The 17,285-nt window shown below is 37.9% G+C and overlaps 1 protein-coding gene across 4 annotated transcripts in view; it reads right to left on the bottom strand.

The window, feature by feature from the left end:
• The window catches only part of LOC136864120 (oxysterol-binding protein-related protein 11), a 353,345-nt gene that overhangs the window by 185,516 nt on the left and 150,544 nt on the right, over positions 1 to 17,285 (bottom strand). For all 4 annotated transcript variants that reach the window (XM_067140720.2, XM_067140724.2, XM_067140721.2 and 1 more), the window contains one exon: positions 8,027 to 8,112. In XM_067140720.2, the coding sequence (XP_066996821.2) occupies positions 8,027 to 8,112 (86 nt within the window). The remainder of the gene's footprint in view (positions 1 to 8,026; positions 8,113 to 17,285) is intronic.

Below are 17,285 nucleotides of genomic sequence, written 5' to 3'. Positions count from 1 at the left end.
GTACAATGTCATTTTCGTTTTCATAGGTATTTGCTCATCCCACAGCAGGTGTCTTGCCCGGTGGTAAAATTGTTTTGCTTTATTGATTAGATTGTTCACCTCATGTTTTGCTAGGCTGTCATTTGATAGAATGCTACCCAAGTATTTGAAAAATGGGGCCAAATGACCTTCGATGTTCGGCCCCTTTAAACAACAAGCATCATCATTATCATCAGTATTTAAAAACTGGAACACTGTCCATTGGTTCTGCTCCTTCCCCATACACTTTCATCACCACTGTCTTGGTCTTACTGATGTTTAAACCATATTTCTTAAACTCCTCATTCCAGCTTTGCATTCTCTCTCCCAATTCCTCTTCTGAGTCACTCCAGATTGCAACATCATCTGCAAATGTGAAGGCTTTGACATCTCCATGTTCTTTCCTTTTAATAGATTTCATTACTACATCCATCACAATAATAAATAGAAGTGGTGACAACGAGCTCCCCTGTTGCACTCCTCTCTTTGTTTCAAACCAGTCCAACAAACCACGTCCTACTTGAATACAACTTCTATTCAAACAATACAACATTTTCACTTTGTCTATGAGGCTGTCTCGCACTTGAAGTTCTTTCATGCATTGCCAAATTCCTTCCCTTGGTACACTGTCGTAGGCTTTCTCAATGTCCAAAAATATTAAAAATAAAGGCTTGTTCTTCTCCCAGCATTTTTCCATTAGCATCCTAATTGCAAATATAAGGTCTGTAGTTGACCTTCCTGGTCTGAAACCATACTGCTCTTCTTCCAAAATTGGTTCAACAATATCTCTGATTCTGGTCTCTATTATTTTTTCCAATATTTTCAGGATATGAGACAGTAGCGTAATACCACGATATATAGTACATTTTCGTCGGTTTCCTTTCTTGAACAGAGGTACAATGATGCCCATCTTCCAGTCCTCAGGAATAGTATTTTCCTCCCATATCTTGTCGAGCAGTCTGTAGAGCCATTGGATTCCTGGAATTCCTGTCGCTTTCAGCATATCTGCACTTAGTTCGTTTATGCCCACCGCCTTTCCTTTCTTCATGCTCTTGAGTGCATTTTCAACCTCAGGCCATGTAATTGGTGGTTCAATTGTGGTTCCTCGACTTGGGTCTCCTCTATCCATTGTTATGTTTTCTGTATCTCCATTCAGCAACTTTTCGTAACAGATCTTGAGTTCCTGTTCAATTTCTCCCTCTTCTTGTGCCAGAGTTCCATCATCACGTTCTATTGCTTTTATGGTCTCTTGATCCTTTCGCTTGTTTTTCACTACTCTGTATAGCAATTTCATATTTAGATAATTGATAATTAGATAATTGTGCCAAATAATCACATTAAAGGCATAATCGAAATACTTCAGATATTTTAAAAAAATTATATGGATAGACAAAAGTTAGATGTAGTTGGTATAAGTGAAGTACGTTGGCAGGAAGAGCGGATTTTTGGTCAGGCGACTACAGAATTATCAACACAAAATCAAACAGGGGAAATGCAGGAGTTGGTTTAATGATGAAGAAAATAGGGCAGTGGGCAAGCCACTATGACCAGCATAGTAAAAGGATTATTGTTATCAAGATAGACACCAAACCAATGCCCACCCCAATAGTGCAGGTCTACGTGCCTACTAGTTCAGCAGAAGACGAAGAAATCGAAAGAATATATGAAGAGAGAGAAGATTTAATACTATATGTAGAAGGTAACTAGAATTTAATTGTGATGGGAGACTGGAATGCGGTGGTAGGCCAAGGAAGAGAAGGTAATACAGTAGGAGAATTCGGATTAGGAAAAAGGAATGAAAGAGGAAGTCGGCTGGTTGAATTCTGCACCGATCATAACTTAGTCCTTGCTAATACTTGGTTCAAACACCACAAATGACGGCTGTATACGTGGACGAGACTTGGAGACACTGGAAGGTATCAAATAGACTTCATTACAATTCAGAAACCAAGTGCTGGATTGCAAAACTTTCCCAGGAGCAGACGTGGTCTCTGGCCACAACTTATTGGTCATGAAATGCCATCTGAAGTTGAAGAAATTGAAGAAAGGAAGAAATACAATGAGATGGGATCTAAACAAGTTGAAAGAAAAGAGTATGACGGACTGTTTCAAGGAACATTTTGTACAAGGTCTAAATGAAAAGGCTGAAGGAAACACAACAGAGGAAGAATGGACAGTCGTGAAGAATGAAGTCTCTAGGGCTGCTGAAGAAATGTTAGGAAGAAAGGAAAGATCAACTAAGAATCAATGGATAACTCAGGAGATACTAAACCTGATTGTTGAACGATGAAAGTACAAGAATGCAAAAAATTAAGAAGGCAGAAAGGAATACAGGTGATTAAAGAATGAAGTGGATAGGAAGTGCAAGACAGCTAAGGAAGAATGACTGAAGGAGAAATGCTAGAATGTTGACGGTTGTATGATACTAGGAAAGGCAGATGCTGCATAGAGGAAAATCAAGGAAACGTTTGGAGAAAGGAAAACTAGGTGTATGAATATTAAGAGCCAGCCCCGTGGTGTATGGGTAGCGTGCCTGCCTCTTACCCCGATGCCCTAGGTTCGATTCCCGGCCAGGTCAGGGATTGTACCTGGACCTGAGGGCTGGTTCAAGGTCCACTCAGCCTACGTGATTAGAAGTGAGGAGCTATCTGACGGTGAGATTGTGGCCCTGAATAACGGCCGAGCGGATTCATCGTGCTGACCACACAACACCTCGTAATCTGCAGGCCTTGGGGCTGAGCAGCGGTCAGTTGGTAAGCCAAGGCCCTTCAAGGGCTGTAGTGCCATGGGGTTTTGGGTATGAATATTAAGAGCTCAGATGGAAAACCACTCCTAGGGAAAGAAGACAAGGCAGAAAGATGGTAGGAACATATCCAACAGCTGTATCAAGGTAAAGACGTAGATGACAAGGTTCTGGAACAAGAAGAGGCTGTTGATACTGATGAAATAGAAGATCCAATTTTGAGGTCAGAATTTGAGAGCTCTGGGAAAGGTAAATAGGAACAAAGCACCTGGAATTGATGACATTCCCTCTGAATTACTGACTGTCTTACGACAAACCAGCATGGCGAGGTTATTCCATTTAATGTGCAAGATGTATGAGATAGGAGTAGTGCCATCTGATTTTCGGCAGAATGTTGTTATACCTATTCCCAAGAAAGCTGGTGCTGACAGGTGTGAAAACTACTGCACCATTAGTTTAGTGTCTCACGCCTGCAAAATTTCAACACGTAATTATTTACAGAAGAAAGAAAAGACAAGATGAAACTGAGTTGGGAGAAGATCAATTTGGCTTCAGAAGAAATGTAGGAATACGTGAAGCAATACTGACTTTACGTCTGATCTTACAGAATTGAATTAAGAAAGAGAAGCCCACATACATGGCATTCGTAAATCATGAAAAGGCATTTGATAATGTTGATTTCACGTTGCCGACCTGCGCGTCGTGATGGGGATGAAATTATGAAGAAGATGACACTGACACCCAGGCCCCGTGCCAGCGAAATTAACCAATTAAGGCTAAAATTCCCAATTCTGCTGGGAATCAAACCCAGGACCCCTGTGACCAAAGGCCAGTACGCTAACCATTTAGCCATGGAGCCGGACAGAAAAAGAGATAGAATGATAGGACAAATCCTAAGACACCCAGGACTTGTGCAGTTGGTTTTTGAGGGAAGTGTAGGTGGTGAGAACGGTAGGGGTAGACCATGGTATGAATATGACAAGCAGATTAGAGGAGATGTAGGATGCAGCAGTTACATAGAAACGAAAAGGTTAGCACGAGATAGGGTGGTGTGGAGAGCTGCATCGAACCAGTCTACGGACTGATCACTCAAACACATTCTTTAAAAAATATACACAACCTGAGCTACTGAAGCATGGATTGTTCCAATAAGTTAATATCTTCCATTTTTGACAATTCTAAATGTGCTAGCAGGATTTCAAGTGGCAGATCAATGGAAGAAAGTTTGGTGTAAAATATATTGAGGTCAAAATGTGTAGAAGATGTAATGACTGATCTGTCAAGAATACTTCTTTTTGGTGGCAATTGATTTAAGCAACAAAGGCAATTGCAAAATTTTCCCCATGAGAATGAGAGCTTTCAAACACAAGAGGTGTTATAAATAGCTATTGAACTTCTACAAAAATGGTTTGTCATTAAATTACTGTGGATAACATCAATGTAAATTATAGAACACACCAATCTATTTTTAAACTTCTTGACAATTCACACAAAAGAATCCTGAAAACCAACTGCTCTGCTCACATCATTCACAACACCATAAGATGTCCAAATGAATGTCTTGAGATTGAAGTCAAGTAAGCAATAATGAAAATATATAACCAGTATCTACAGGCTACACACAAAGTCCGTATACCCCTACATAAAATTAAATCAAATTAAACTCAAACTGACATGATATAAAAGTACATATACTCATTATTTATGTATTTCTATGTACATCTTACCTCTTAGGAGTCTAGAACATCCGTATGTGTCCCTCCATGGTCTCTGCACAGATGAATACGACACCATTTTCCGATGCCCATATTAAGCAGCATCCTTTGGATCATCGTCTGGAAAGCTTCACGCACCGCATTTTTTTTTTTTTAAATTATCAATTCCAACATATCGCTGCTTCCTCACCTGTTCCTTGATGTAACCCCAGAGTGCGTTATCAGGTATTGTTAGATCAAGGCTCCTTGGTTGCCATGGAAGGGGAGCCGGATCATTGTCCAATCCTCGACTGATCCAGCGATTCCCAAAGACTGCATTCAGACGTCGAACAACTACTGCGAAGTGAGCCAGTGCCCCATTGTGTTGAAACCAACCAACGTCTAAGATTCCTGCATTTTGCAACTGCGGGATGAGCCAGTCATTCATTAATCATTTGGAGGTAACTGTTCTGATTAACAGAACGATCAAAAAAATATGGGCCAAACAGATGCGTCTATGTCATTCCGGCCCAGATCATAATGTGAGGTGGGTTTTGCTCGATTTCTTGAAAAAAATGTGGATTTTCTTCCCCCAAAAGTAAACACTGCGACTACGGGAGCTGCGATAAATCGCACATTCATCAGTAACATGACATCTGCCTTCCGAGCCACTGTTTGGAATTGTTGCAGCATCCGACCACAAGCATCAACATGTCTTTCCAAATCATCATCTGGTAATTCATTGTCAACATCTCATTTTCAGATCCACTTTGATGTGTTTCCACGCGGTTTATTCTGATATCCCCAAATCTGACGCACGTTTCCGTATGGATTTGACCATAGATTGTTCGATAGATTTTTCCACGTCAGCACAAGATCAAGTTTGGTGGATGGTCTTCCACTTCTTGGCGTCATGAACACCGTCCTTTGAAAAGGTTTTCTTTCCCTATGTTAACAACGTCTTCTTCGTCAATGCTGCTGTCACAATACGGGCAATGGAATTGTCTCCCATACTTTTAATTGTTTGCCACTAACTTTACACACATTAATCCACATAGCGGCCAGCAAATGTTCTTCAATCGTATAATCACCGGTATCAGCCATTCTTCCAATATCTTGGCACCAACTGCTGTCAACAAGAGTCGATAACAATGGGTATCTGACAATAGAAATAAATGAATAATGAGTAGGGTTGTACAGACTTTGTGCACACTCTGTATGTCTGCAAAACACAAAAACTGAAAGAATATTCTGCATTTGTAGACAATGAATGGAAAGAGATACTAAGACAGGCGACAACTCAATGCCTCTCCTTTTTTCTTTTCCTTTTTTTTTTTTTTTTTTTTTTTTTACAATCAGCTTTTCGTTGCACTGTCAAAAATAGGACTTGTGGCAACAATGGGCTAGGAAAGGGCTAGGAGTGGGAGGGAAACGACTGTGAGAAACCACAAAATCCATCTTCAGGGCTGCCGACAATGAGATTCGAGTCAACTCTCTCCCAAATGCAAGCCGCTAGTTATGTGACCCAAACCACGCAGCTACTTGCTTTGTCAGAGAGACTGTCTCTTGAACCTGCTATTGAAAGACTGATCAATAATTGGGCTGCAATCAGAAGTTATTTGAAATCGTTGAGAGGAGATTGCTCAGAAGTTCTGCGGAGATACTTTGCGACAGAAGATGGCATGAAAGATGCGCTACTCGAGATCCAACTTCCGCTCTTTTTTAGTAATGCAGCAACAATATTTGTTGAATGCATCCAACTTCTTGAAAATAACTTTGTTTCTGTAATCTATGTGCTTGCTGAAGAGAAAGTTCCAGCAAAGAGAGGTTGACCAGTTCTTCAACTTTGCAGTAGAAAACGGCAAGGAAAGCATAAGTGACTCAGACGGGAGAAAATTAGTGGGAGTTACATGGAATTTTATGATAAAGCCTAAAATATCTCCTCAGGTCCTATATTTCTTTGAAGATGTTGCAGCCAAGTTACAAGTATGCAGTTTGAAGAAAAGTATTCACTTTTCTTGTCTGGAAGGTGCAATCAAATGTGTTCAGTAACTGAGGAGATTGATACAGAAGAGCTCTAAGAAGAGTTCCACATTTTTTGGAGACTTCCCTTTGGATATCCTGGAATGTGGAGAAGGTGCATCACAGAAGTGGGTAAAACTGTTGACCAAGCATAAGGAAGTGCATAAACTTATGCAAATTGAAAAACTGGTGTGTTTTGTGCTTAGTATTCCTGGTTTAAATGCATTTGTTGAACATACATATATATATATGTATTTTTTTTACAGTATGCTTTATGTTGCACCAACACAGATAGGTCTTATGGTGACAATAGGATAGGAAAGAGCTAGGAATGGGAATGAAATAACCAAGGACTTAATTAAGGTACAGCCCCAGCATTTTCCTGGTGTGAAAATGGGAAGCCCTAGAAAAAATCTTGAGGGCTGCCAACAGTAGGGGTTCGAACCACTATCTCCCGAATGCAAGCCGACAGCTACGTGACCCAAACACTTACTCGGAGAACATATATTCTCCCTGATTACAAAGAAGTGGACTAGTGAGAGAAATACATATTCAGTGTCCCTAATCAAGGGTGAACAGTCGACCAAGTCCATAGAAAGTTAATAAAGGAACATAAGGCCATTGTGAAAGTAAGAAAACTGGAAGATGCCCTACCCATCAGATATCAAAACCATCAGGATCGGAAGAGAACAATGGCTAACAGGTAGGGTAGATGGAAAAAGTGAGACAAAGATATAGTAGCCTGGAAAAACAGAAGAAACAATATAAATTTGTTACACAACTTCATAATGTTGTCCTTCGATTAATTATGAGCCCCTTACTTATTTTCCATCATGCTGATAACGTTCATCACAAGGAAGAAGATTCGCACAACATGCAACACCATTAACGCACGAAAGAATTTTTTTTTAATATATGAAAAGTCACTTTTGATCTGAACAAGATGTAGTCTCCCCTCTTTACTACATTCAAATCAAGTAATTTAATTCCCAGCCAATGATACTCTTAAATTTCTTACAGTGATAGACTTACAACCTGAAATGGTTCCAGAGTACACCAAAATCCATATGATGACAAAAAAAAAAAAACCACACTAAGCTGAGTATCAATTTCGGAAATGTAAAACGTAAATGTAAAATGTAAATGTGTGAAATATTAAAGCAACACAAGAAAGTGAGTAAGTTTCACATCTTTTCAAAGAAAGTCACTAAATAGTTATTTTAGATTAAAACAAGGCTACGGTGCACAAAGAAACCAGGAACACTGAAAACAATAAGTTTTTTTTTTTTACAATCTGCTTTACGTTGCACCAACACAGATAGGTCTTATGGTGACGATGAGATAGGAAAGGGCTAGGAGTGGAAAGGAAGCGGCCGTGGGCTTAAAACAATTACTTAGAAAATTTGTTGCGATATTGCTTAGTGGTAACTTAAGGTTTGAAAGAAGGATAGCAAAAGGCTTAATACTGACAGTATAAAATTAATATATCAATGGGTGATTTTGTAACAAATACAGCAAAGATTTAACTTGTACTGGTAATGTAACTAACCTGGAACTTTGGTATCTGCGAGGGATGGCAACTGCGGAGGTGTGGATGGAGACGTGTCCCACACAGGTGTATAGTCGTGCAGCAAGCTAAAATAATAAATGTCCTTTAAGAACATCAGTATTAACATTACTGTTAATGTTAGCTCTCTCCACCAGTTATTTCTAGTTCCTTTCTAGTCGCAATCAGTAGCTTATTGGATAACAATTCATAATGAGAGCATTCATGCTGTTTATAACACATGAAAGAATTCCATTTTTTAATATATGAAAAGTCATTTTTGATCTGAACAGGATGATTGCTATTGCAAAGAAACTTCTGCAGGTGGTGTTCTTAAATGCTAATAGTAAACATTTCAACAATAAACATTAGTTCAAGGTGAAGGTGATCCAACAAACTTTGTTCAGGACACACCTTGTGATATAGTGGATGGATAGTTTTGGACTTGAAAATATAGACATGCTGTTGTTTCTTGTCATGTGTATTGATGTATATATTGTAAAAAGTAATTTCTGTCATCTAAATCAATACTGTAATTCTACATGTTAAGTCATACAATAAAAAAAATAAAAGGAAAAGTTCAATTATAATACGATATTCAGGGGTTTCCATATTCATCTGCACATAGTACATATCTCAAGTTTAGAAACTCTGACCAGAGGTAAACTAGTATTCAAAGAATAACAAAATTCAGCCACATCTTAACAGTTGATAGTGAAAACAGTTTTTAGAATGAACATAAACTATAATTTCCTCAGTCGCATAACTCATGCCTTATCGATCTCAATGCGAATTTATTTGGTATAAATAAATATCACACAAGATACATTCAATTATTGATTGGAAAATCACTTTGTCAATGAGTCTATTCCTTAACAACACACAGTTGCCACTCAGTTTGCTGAACGACTACATCACTATATACAATTATAAACAACACTGCAAGACTATCAAGAGAAACACACTGAAGCAATTTACAGTCAATTCTGACAAGTACAGATATCAACAAATCCTCACACTGATTATTTACTTCAACATCACAAGGCAAAACTAACTACTGGCCTTTAGGCCGTCAGCTCGACATATATATACTGCTTGACAGATCATCTAAAAATCTCCAACTTCTGGAAATGTTCTTGCATTACTGTAAACGGAACACACCTGAACATACAAGGAACAACTGACCAGCCAGCCAGTTGATTGGACTACTCCAGTGTAGGTTAAACTTGAATATTCTACTACAATATGAAAACCCATTATGGAGTAGTCTACATGATTCCTAAAGCTTCCACATGTATCTGGATAATAAAACATCACGGTAAGCTTCCAGAAACCTCCATATGTATCAGAATGATAGTGGATCATAGTCAATATAGGAATATTACAGAGTCTTCTACAGTTTTCAACTGAACAGATTTTCAGGTTATACGAATTTGCAACACATATTTACAGGGAAATTATGTGTCACGTGTACTTAGCATTTAATAGAAGATAATTAAAATGTATCAAACATCATAATGAAGGTTTTACAAGGGTTAGGTGTAAGATAGCATACATACAACAATTATCACCCTCTAAAACCTTCAATGTCTATCCTGGACATTCCTTACACTATGTCTTAAATTATATCTAGGTCTAATATTTCCTGAATTATCCACTGATTTGTACTTGATTTTGCCTTTCTTCCTAACCTTTCTTCAGCAGCCCTACTGATCTCATTCTTCATCAACTGTCCACTCTTCATCAATTGTGTGGCCTTCAGCCTTTTCATTTAGTTCTTGTGCAACGTGTTCCTTGAAACAATCCCTCACTCTCTTTTTCTTTAACTTGTCTAGATCCCATCTCCTTGCTTTCCTTCCCATCTTCAATTTCTTAAAATTCAGATATTTAATGATCACCAAGTTGTGGTCAGAGTCCAAGTCTGCTCCTGGGAAGGTCTTGTAATCATGAAACATGCCTTCTAAATCTCTGCCTAATTATAATGCAGCCTGTTCATCAACCAGGTCTAATATCTCCTGAATTATCCACTGATTTGTACTCTGACAGAATCACTAAATTTTACACTATTGAGAATCTTCCACCGTTTTGATACTTTATTTTGCCTTTTGGCAAATTTTTTATTTATATGTTAACAGTACATGTTTCGTTCCTTGTTTAGGAACATCCTCAGCTGTTATAGTGGCTTAGGTGAATGGTTAAAATTTTTAAAATACATAGATTTACAAATACATTTATTCACTTAAAAACTAAATACGAATTAAGATAGATGATATTAAGAACAGTGTGGGGTTAGTGTGTTACTGGTATGAGAGCAGATGATTACATGGTTGATTGACTTAAAACTATGTCTATTCATTAGAATAGTTGTTCAAAAAAAAGACAGAGCCTCCGCCATTTTGTACATCCCCTCTACCCAGCCCTCCCAAAGTTGATGCCGTCACTGTAACCGACACGCCCCCTCCCCTCTCCGCAGCCCCACCTCCCCGTAGGGAGGAGCATACAACGGAATACACACACCATTAATTCACCACACGCAAAGCAGTATCAAACGTCCCTCCAGGGTCACAGTAGAATCGGAATTCAGCTATAGCAAGGTAAATGAACTTTTTTATACATTCTATATTACGCAAAGACACAGCTTTCGAACAAATTCCCACTACTGTATTTTATTTCATTTCAGAAATTTGAAACGAGGCTCCCTTCACATTAATAGATCAGCAATCAGCTCCAAAAGTTTCCACATTAGACTCAGTCAAAAGCACTATAAGCAAGCACACAACATACAACAACTTACCTGGAAGGAAAGGAAGAAAAACTTTCAACAATTCGAACAATGCTATGAAGTCAAACATTTTTTTAAAGAATTTTAATTGCATACAGACTTTTTATGTAACAAAGTGAAAAATTTTTTGAACAACTATTCTAATGAATAGACATAGTTTTAAGTCAATCAACCATGTAATCATCTGCTCTCATACCAGTAACACACTAACCCCACACTGTTTTTAATATCATCTATCTTAATTCGTATTTAGTTTTTAAGTGAATCAATGTATTTGTAAATCTATGTATTTTAAAAATTTTAACCATTCACTAAAGCCACTATAACAGCTGAGGATGTTCCTAAACAAGGAACGGGAGATAGTAGGTTCGAATCCCACTATCGGCAGCCCTGAAGATGGTTTTCCGTGGTTTCCCATTTTCACACCAGGCAAATGCTGGGGCTGTACCTTAATTAAGGCCACGGCCGCTTCCTTCCAACTCCTAGGCCTTTCCTATCCCATCGTCGCCATAAGACCTATCTGTGTCGGTGCGACATAAAGCCCCTAGCAAAAAAAAAAAAAACAAGGAACGAAACATGTACTGTTAACATATAAATAAAAAATTTGCCAAAAGGCAAAATAAAGTATCAAAACGGTGGAAGATTCTCAATAGTGTAAAATTTAGTGATTAAATTTTGATACGGAAAATGAAGCTGATTACTTGCAACTCTGACAGAATTCCGAGAATTACTGAGAGGAGAGTGCACCTTGCCAAGGTGAAGACTTGCGCCACAGTTATGGCAAAAATAATCATTATATCGTGTCACCAAGATATGAACTAGTGCCATCAAAGTTGTAATAAAATATGGGTTTGAGTACACACACTACCAAAATAGTTGCAAGTCAACAGTAAATAAAGCAAAGAAACTAGCTGTGAGTGGCCATCTGTTACAAGTTGAAGAAATACGAACTGTTTCAAGTTGTACACTCACTGGCTTCACCGTAAGACAGACGAGTGTCAGTAAATGCCCGTACAAGGCAACAATTGAGGTAATTATGGTAGATCACTATTGTTAAACATAGTATATTTTAATTTTATGTGAGTCAGAATTTCTATTACAGCTTGACAATCAACGAAACTGTGTTGATTCAAACTGTGACTGTGTGGCTGCTGCCGGAGGGCACTGTAAACATGTATGTGCCATTATACAGTACTGCTATACTGATTCAGTATTTAGTAAGACAAATTTGCCACAACAATGGGGGAAACCAAATTCGAAAACAGCTAGTATGTAATATTATTGCTGTTAATTATGTAATCAACTGAAGTGCTCAAAATTTTATTACTACAGTGTAGATTATATGTTCTAGGGTCCGTAAAACAGACAAGGGCGAGAACCAACAAGGGTGCTCTTATTACTATTGATGAAGTAGGAAAATCTATTTGCCTTGGACTGAAATGATCAGAGAGGTGCTGAGAACTGAATCTGAAACAGTAGCCAAAATTTATGCGAAGAGTTGTGGGACAATAGTGTCAGCATTGGCATGAGAGCAATTTTTAATAAAGTCATGAACGAGTTGATACAAGTTCAAAAATGCATCCACAGTGTTCAGCTATGGAGGGAGTGTTTTAAGTGACAATTATTATACTTCTAATCAAATACTTGATATTGCCTTTAAAACTCAGTTTCCAAAGGAATGTGATGAATAGCTGAAGGCGTGGTCACTACACATTTCAGCTTAAAGTCAAGACCTTCGGGCTTATAGGTCGTGCAACGCTCATAAATTAGCAAAAATATTCTTTGAGGAATCCCCCGAGGTTCATAGAAACCTTATTTATGGCAGGGCTACTGAAGGCATTGCTCTGAAAGAGTACTTCTCTTTAAGAAGATTGGAATGTCTAACGTCGCAGATAGTACTACACCGTAAACAAACCTGGCTTTGTGTTACAATGGATGGATTGGTTCTAGGAAAGGATGGACATATTTCCAAGGTTCTAGAAATCAAGTGTCGATTTTGTGCAATGACAGACCAATAATTGAACCTCCTGATACCATAAATGTTAAATACTTGCAGAGATACTCAGGTGGCAATTTGAGACTGAAAAATAGCCATATATATCAGACTCAGTGTCAGATACTGTTGTACTGTACAGGACTTCAAGAGTTAGATATTTATGTATAATCACCTCTGGGTTTTGTTATTTTCCCTGAGAAGTCAATATTCCTTTCTTGAAACATCCATTCCATTGTTGGGAAGGTTTCATTTTGGTGACTTCATCTCTTTATCACAGCACAAGAAGAATGCCTGAGATGAGCAAATGATTTTTGAATTAACAGTACAACAAATGTGAAGAATGAATGTCAAACAACATTATATGCACTTTTTATTAAATAGTAAATTATGAGTACAATGTAAATGCCATGATCTCCTGTAAATCATGTCTTAGCTGTCAGCATGTTCCTGCTGTAAACCTACTACCAGGTTAATAGTATTGTGCATGCTTTTCAAATGTAACATAGTTTCCAAAAAATGTTGAACATTTAAAAAAATACATTTTTATATAGGTATCTGATACTGTTGGCACAGGGCAAAATTAATCACAACTGTAACTACCTCAAATCTATTTAACAAAGCAATGCTCGTGAAAACATAAATTTTGTGAGTGATATTTCCGGTGGAATTGATTGTGTTTTTGACAAGCTATTGACAGGTAACATCCGGTAAGCCAATAAACAAGAATTCCATCTGTTGGAATAAGTAGATGACATTTTCATCATATTGCTAAGAGAAGTTCTGATAAACTAGATTTATTCGAGTGTATTATGTACAAGGATTACAGTTCTACGCTTTATTATTGGTGGCAAGAAATTTGTTAGTACACAAGCTACGAAAATAATGTCGCTGTAATACGGGAACAGACCTTTAGGAATGTTTCAAGATTTTGAAAATTTTCATCGTCTGTATGCACCTTTCAACACGAGTTTGCACACTTGCTACAATGAGTATGTAAAACTTCACCTTCTGTAAATCGCCCATTGTGAAGAAAAAACGGCATACCAAGTAAAGAATTAGGTGACTGAGGTAACTGGAAAGTAACATGGGGATGACATAAAAATGTTAAGTGTTGAACTGTAGAATTATTGTAAAGAAAGGAATAGAATTAAGTAATTTAATAGATATATATTTACCGGATACTGTAATAGGAGTTGAATCATGGCTGAGAAATTATATAATGGATGCAGAAATTTTCTCACGGAAATGGAGCGTGTATCGTAGAGATAAGATACGAATGGTAGGAGGGAGAGTATTCATTCTGGTGAAAGAAGAATTTGCAAACTATGAAAAAGTTAAAGATGACAAACATGAAATTCTAGGTGTAAGGCTCATCTCTAAAGATAAAAGACAACTTGATGTCTTTGGAGTGAACAGACCGGGAAAGGCTAGCGCTGACAATGATTCGGAATTATTTGATAAGATAATCAGCTATATGCGAAACGATATGGAAAGGAAAGTGATTGTAGCGGGTGATCTCAATTTTACAAGTCAATTGGGAAGGTAATGTGAACGACAGGAAGCATGGTTTTCTCATAAATGGCAAGTAAGTTAATATGGGAAGGAGAGCAGATTCAGGAAGTGACTGAACCAAATAGAGGGAAGAATATTCTGGACGTGGTGCTGGTAAAACCAAATGAACTGTATAGAGAAACCGAAGTACTAGATGGTATTAATGATCAGGAAGCTGTTTTTCTTGTAGTTAAAAATAAATGTGATAGAAAGGAAGGTCTTAAAAGTAGGACTATTAGGCAGTACCACATGGCTGATGAAACAGGCGTGAGGAAGTTTAAAAAAAGTAACTGTGATTGGTGGAAAACGGTAAATAAAAACGTAAACATACTCTGGGATGGGTTTAAAGCAATTGTTGAGGAATGTGAAAACAGGTTTGCATCTTTAAAGGTGGTAAGGAATGGTAAAGACCCACTTATTTTAACAGAGAAGTAAAGAGACTAAGAAACAGGTGCAGGTTGTAAAGAAAGAATTAGAAATGGCTGTGGAAGTAAGGAGAAATTGAAGTAGCTTACTAGGAAATTGAATCTAGCAAAGAAGTCAGCTAAGAATAACATGATGTCAGGCAAAATTGGCAGTCATACAAATTTTAATGATGAATGGAAGGGTATGTATAGGAAATTTAAGGCAGAAACAGGCTCCAAGGAGGACATTCCAAGAATCATTAATGAACAAGGGGAGTGTGTATGCAAGGATATTCAAAAGACAGAAATATTCAGTCAGCAGTATGTAAAGATTGTTTATTACAAGGATAATGTCCAGATAAAGGAGGTTGACGAATACTAAAGACGTATTAAAACTTATCTATGATAACAGCCACATTTACAATAAGATACAAAATTTGAAAATTAGAAAAGCAGCTGGAATTGATCAGATTTTCTTTTTACTACTTCTTTTACGTAGCACAGACAGAGACAGGTCTTATGGCGATGATTGGACAGGAAAGGGCTAGGAGTGGGAAGGAAGCGGCTGTGGCTTTAATTAAGGAACAGCCCCAGCATTTGCCTGGTGTGAAAATGGGAAACCACGGAAAACCATCTTCAGGGCTGCCGACAGTGGGGTTCGAACACACTATTTCCTGAATACTGGACACTGGGCGCACTTAAGCGACTGCAGCTATCAAGCTCGATAATAAGATTTTCGGGTACTGTATATACTAAAGACAATGGGTTGGGATATAGTACCATACCTGAAGTACTTATTTGATTATTGTTTGCATGAAGAAGTTATACCAAATGAATGTTGAGTTGCTACAGTAGATCCTGTGTATAAAGGAAAGAGTGATAGACATAAGGCTGAAAATTACAGGCCAGTCAGTCTGACATGCATTGCATGTAAACTTTGGGAAAGCATTCTTTCGGAATATATTAGACAAGTTTGCAAAATCAATAACTGGTTCGATAGAAGGCAGTTCGGGTTTAGGAAAGTTTATTCCACTGAAGCTCAACTTGTAGGATTCCAGCAAGATATAGCAGATATCTTGGTTTCACAAAGTCAAATGGAGTGTATGGCAATTGACCTATCTACGGCATTTCATGGGGTGGGTCATGGTAGACTACTGGCAAAAATGAGTGCAATTGGACTAGACAAAAGTGAGTGAGTGAATGGGTGGCTATATTTCTAGAAAATAGAACTTGGAGAATAAGAGTAGGTGGAACTTTATCTTTTCTTTTTTGCTTTACGTTGCACCGACACAGATAGGTCTCATGGCGACAATGGAACAGGAAAGGCCTAGGAATGGGAAGGAAGCGGCCGTGGCCTTAATTAAGGCACAGCCCCAGCATTTGCCTGGTGTGAAAATGGGGAAACCATGGAAACCATCTTTAGGGCTGCCGACAGTGGGGTTCGAACCCACTATCTCCTGGATGAGAGCTCACAGCTGCGCGCCCCTAACCGCACGGCTAGCTTGCCCGGCGAAACTTTATCTGACCCTGTAATAATTAAGAGGCGAATTCCTCAAGGCAGTATTATTGGATTTTTATGTTTTCATATATATAAATGATAGGAATAAAGAAGTGGAATCCGAGATAAAGCTTTTTGCGGATGATGTTATTCTGTATAGAGTAATAAATAAGTTAAAAGATCATGAGCAACTGCAATATGACCTCAATATTATTGTAAAATGGACAGTAGGCAATGGTATGATGATAAATGGAGTTAAAAGTCAGCGTGTGAGTTTCACAAATAGGAAAAATCCTCTGTTTTAATTACTGTATTGAACGGGTGAGAGTTCCTTTTGGGGATCACTGTAAGAACCTAGGTGTTACTATAAGAAAAGATCAAATAAATGTGATTGTAAATAAAGGGTATAGATCTCAGCACATGGTTATGGGGTTATTTAGGGGTTGTAGTAAGGATGTAAAAAGGAGAGGGCATGTATGTTTCTGGTAAGACCCCAACTAGCGTATGGTTCCAGTGTATGGGACACTCACCACGATTACTTGATTCAAGAACTGGAAAAAATCCAAAGAAACACAGCTCGATTTGTTCTGGGTGATTTCTGACAAAAGAGTATCATTACAAAAATGTTTCATACTTTGGGCTGGGAAGACTTGGGAGAAAGGAGACGAGCTGCTCGACTGAGTGGTATAAATGTAAATTTCCACCTTTTTGATACTTATATTTGCTTTAAGCAAATTAATTAATTATTTATTTACAGTACATGTTTAATTCCTTGGCAACATCTTCAGCTATGTTACAATGCTTAAGTGAAATTACCACGCATATTTTATCTTCTCAAAAAACATCATAAAAAGTACCTCATTATGTTTAAAAACTATATCGTCCCTTAAGAATGAATACCGAGTAACTGACAAAACTCAAAGTTTACAGGAGAGGCAAAGAACCATTAATTTCAAAATAATAGGAAATAATAGAATTATTTTCTGATATTGTGATGTAAACGCATCACTGGATACTGGATACTCAGTGCT

This window comes from Anabrus simplex, chromosome 2 (assembly GCF_040414725.1).
Source record: "Anabrus simplex isolate iqAnaSimp1 chromosome 2, ASM4041472v1, whole genome shotgun sequence".
NCBI lineage: Eukaryota > Metazoa > Arthropoda > Insecta > Orthoptera > Tettigoniidae > Anabrus > Anabrus simplex.
This window is presented reverse-complemented; position numbering and strand designations above follow the sequence as displayed.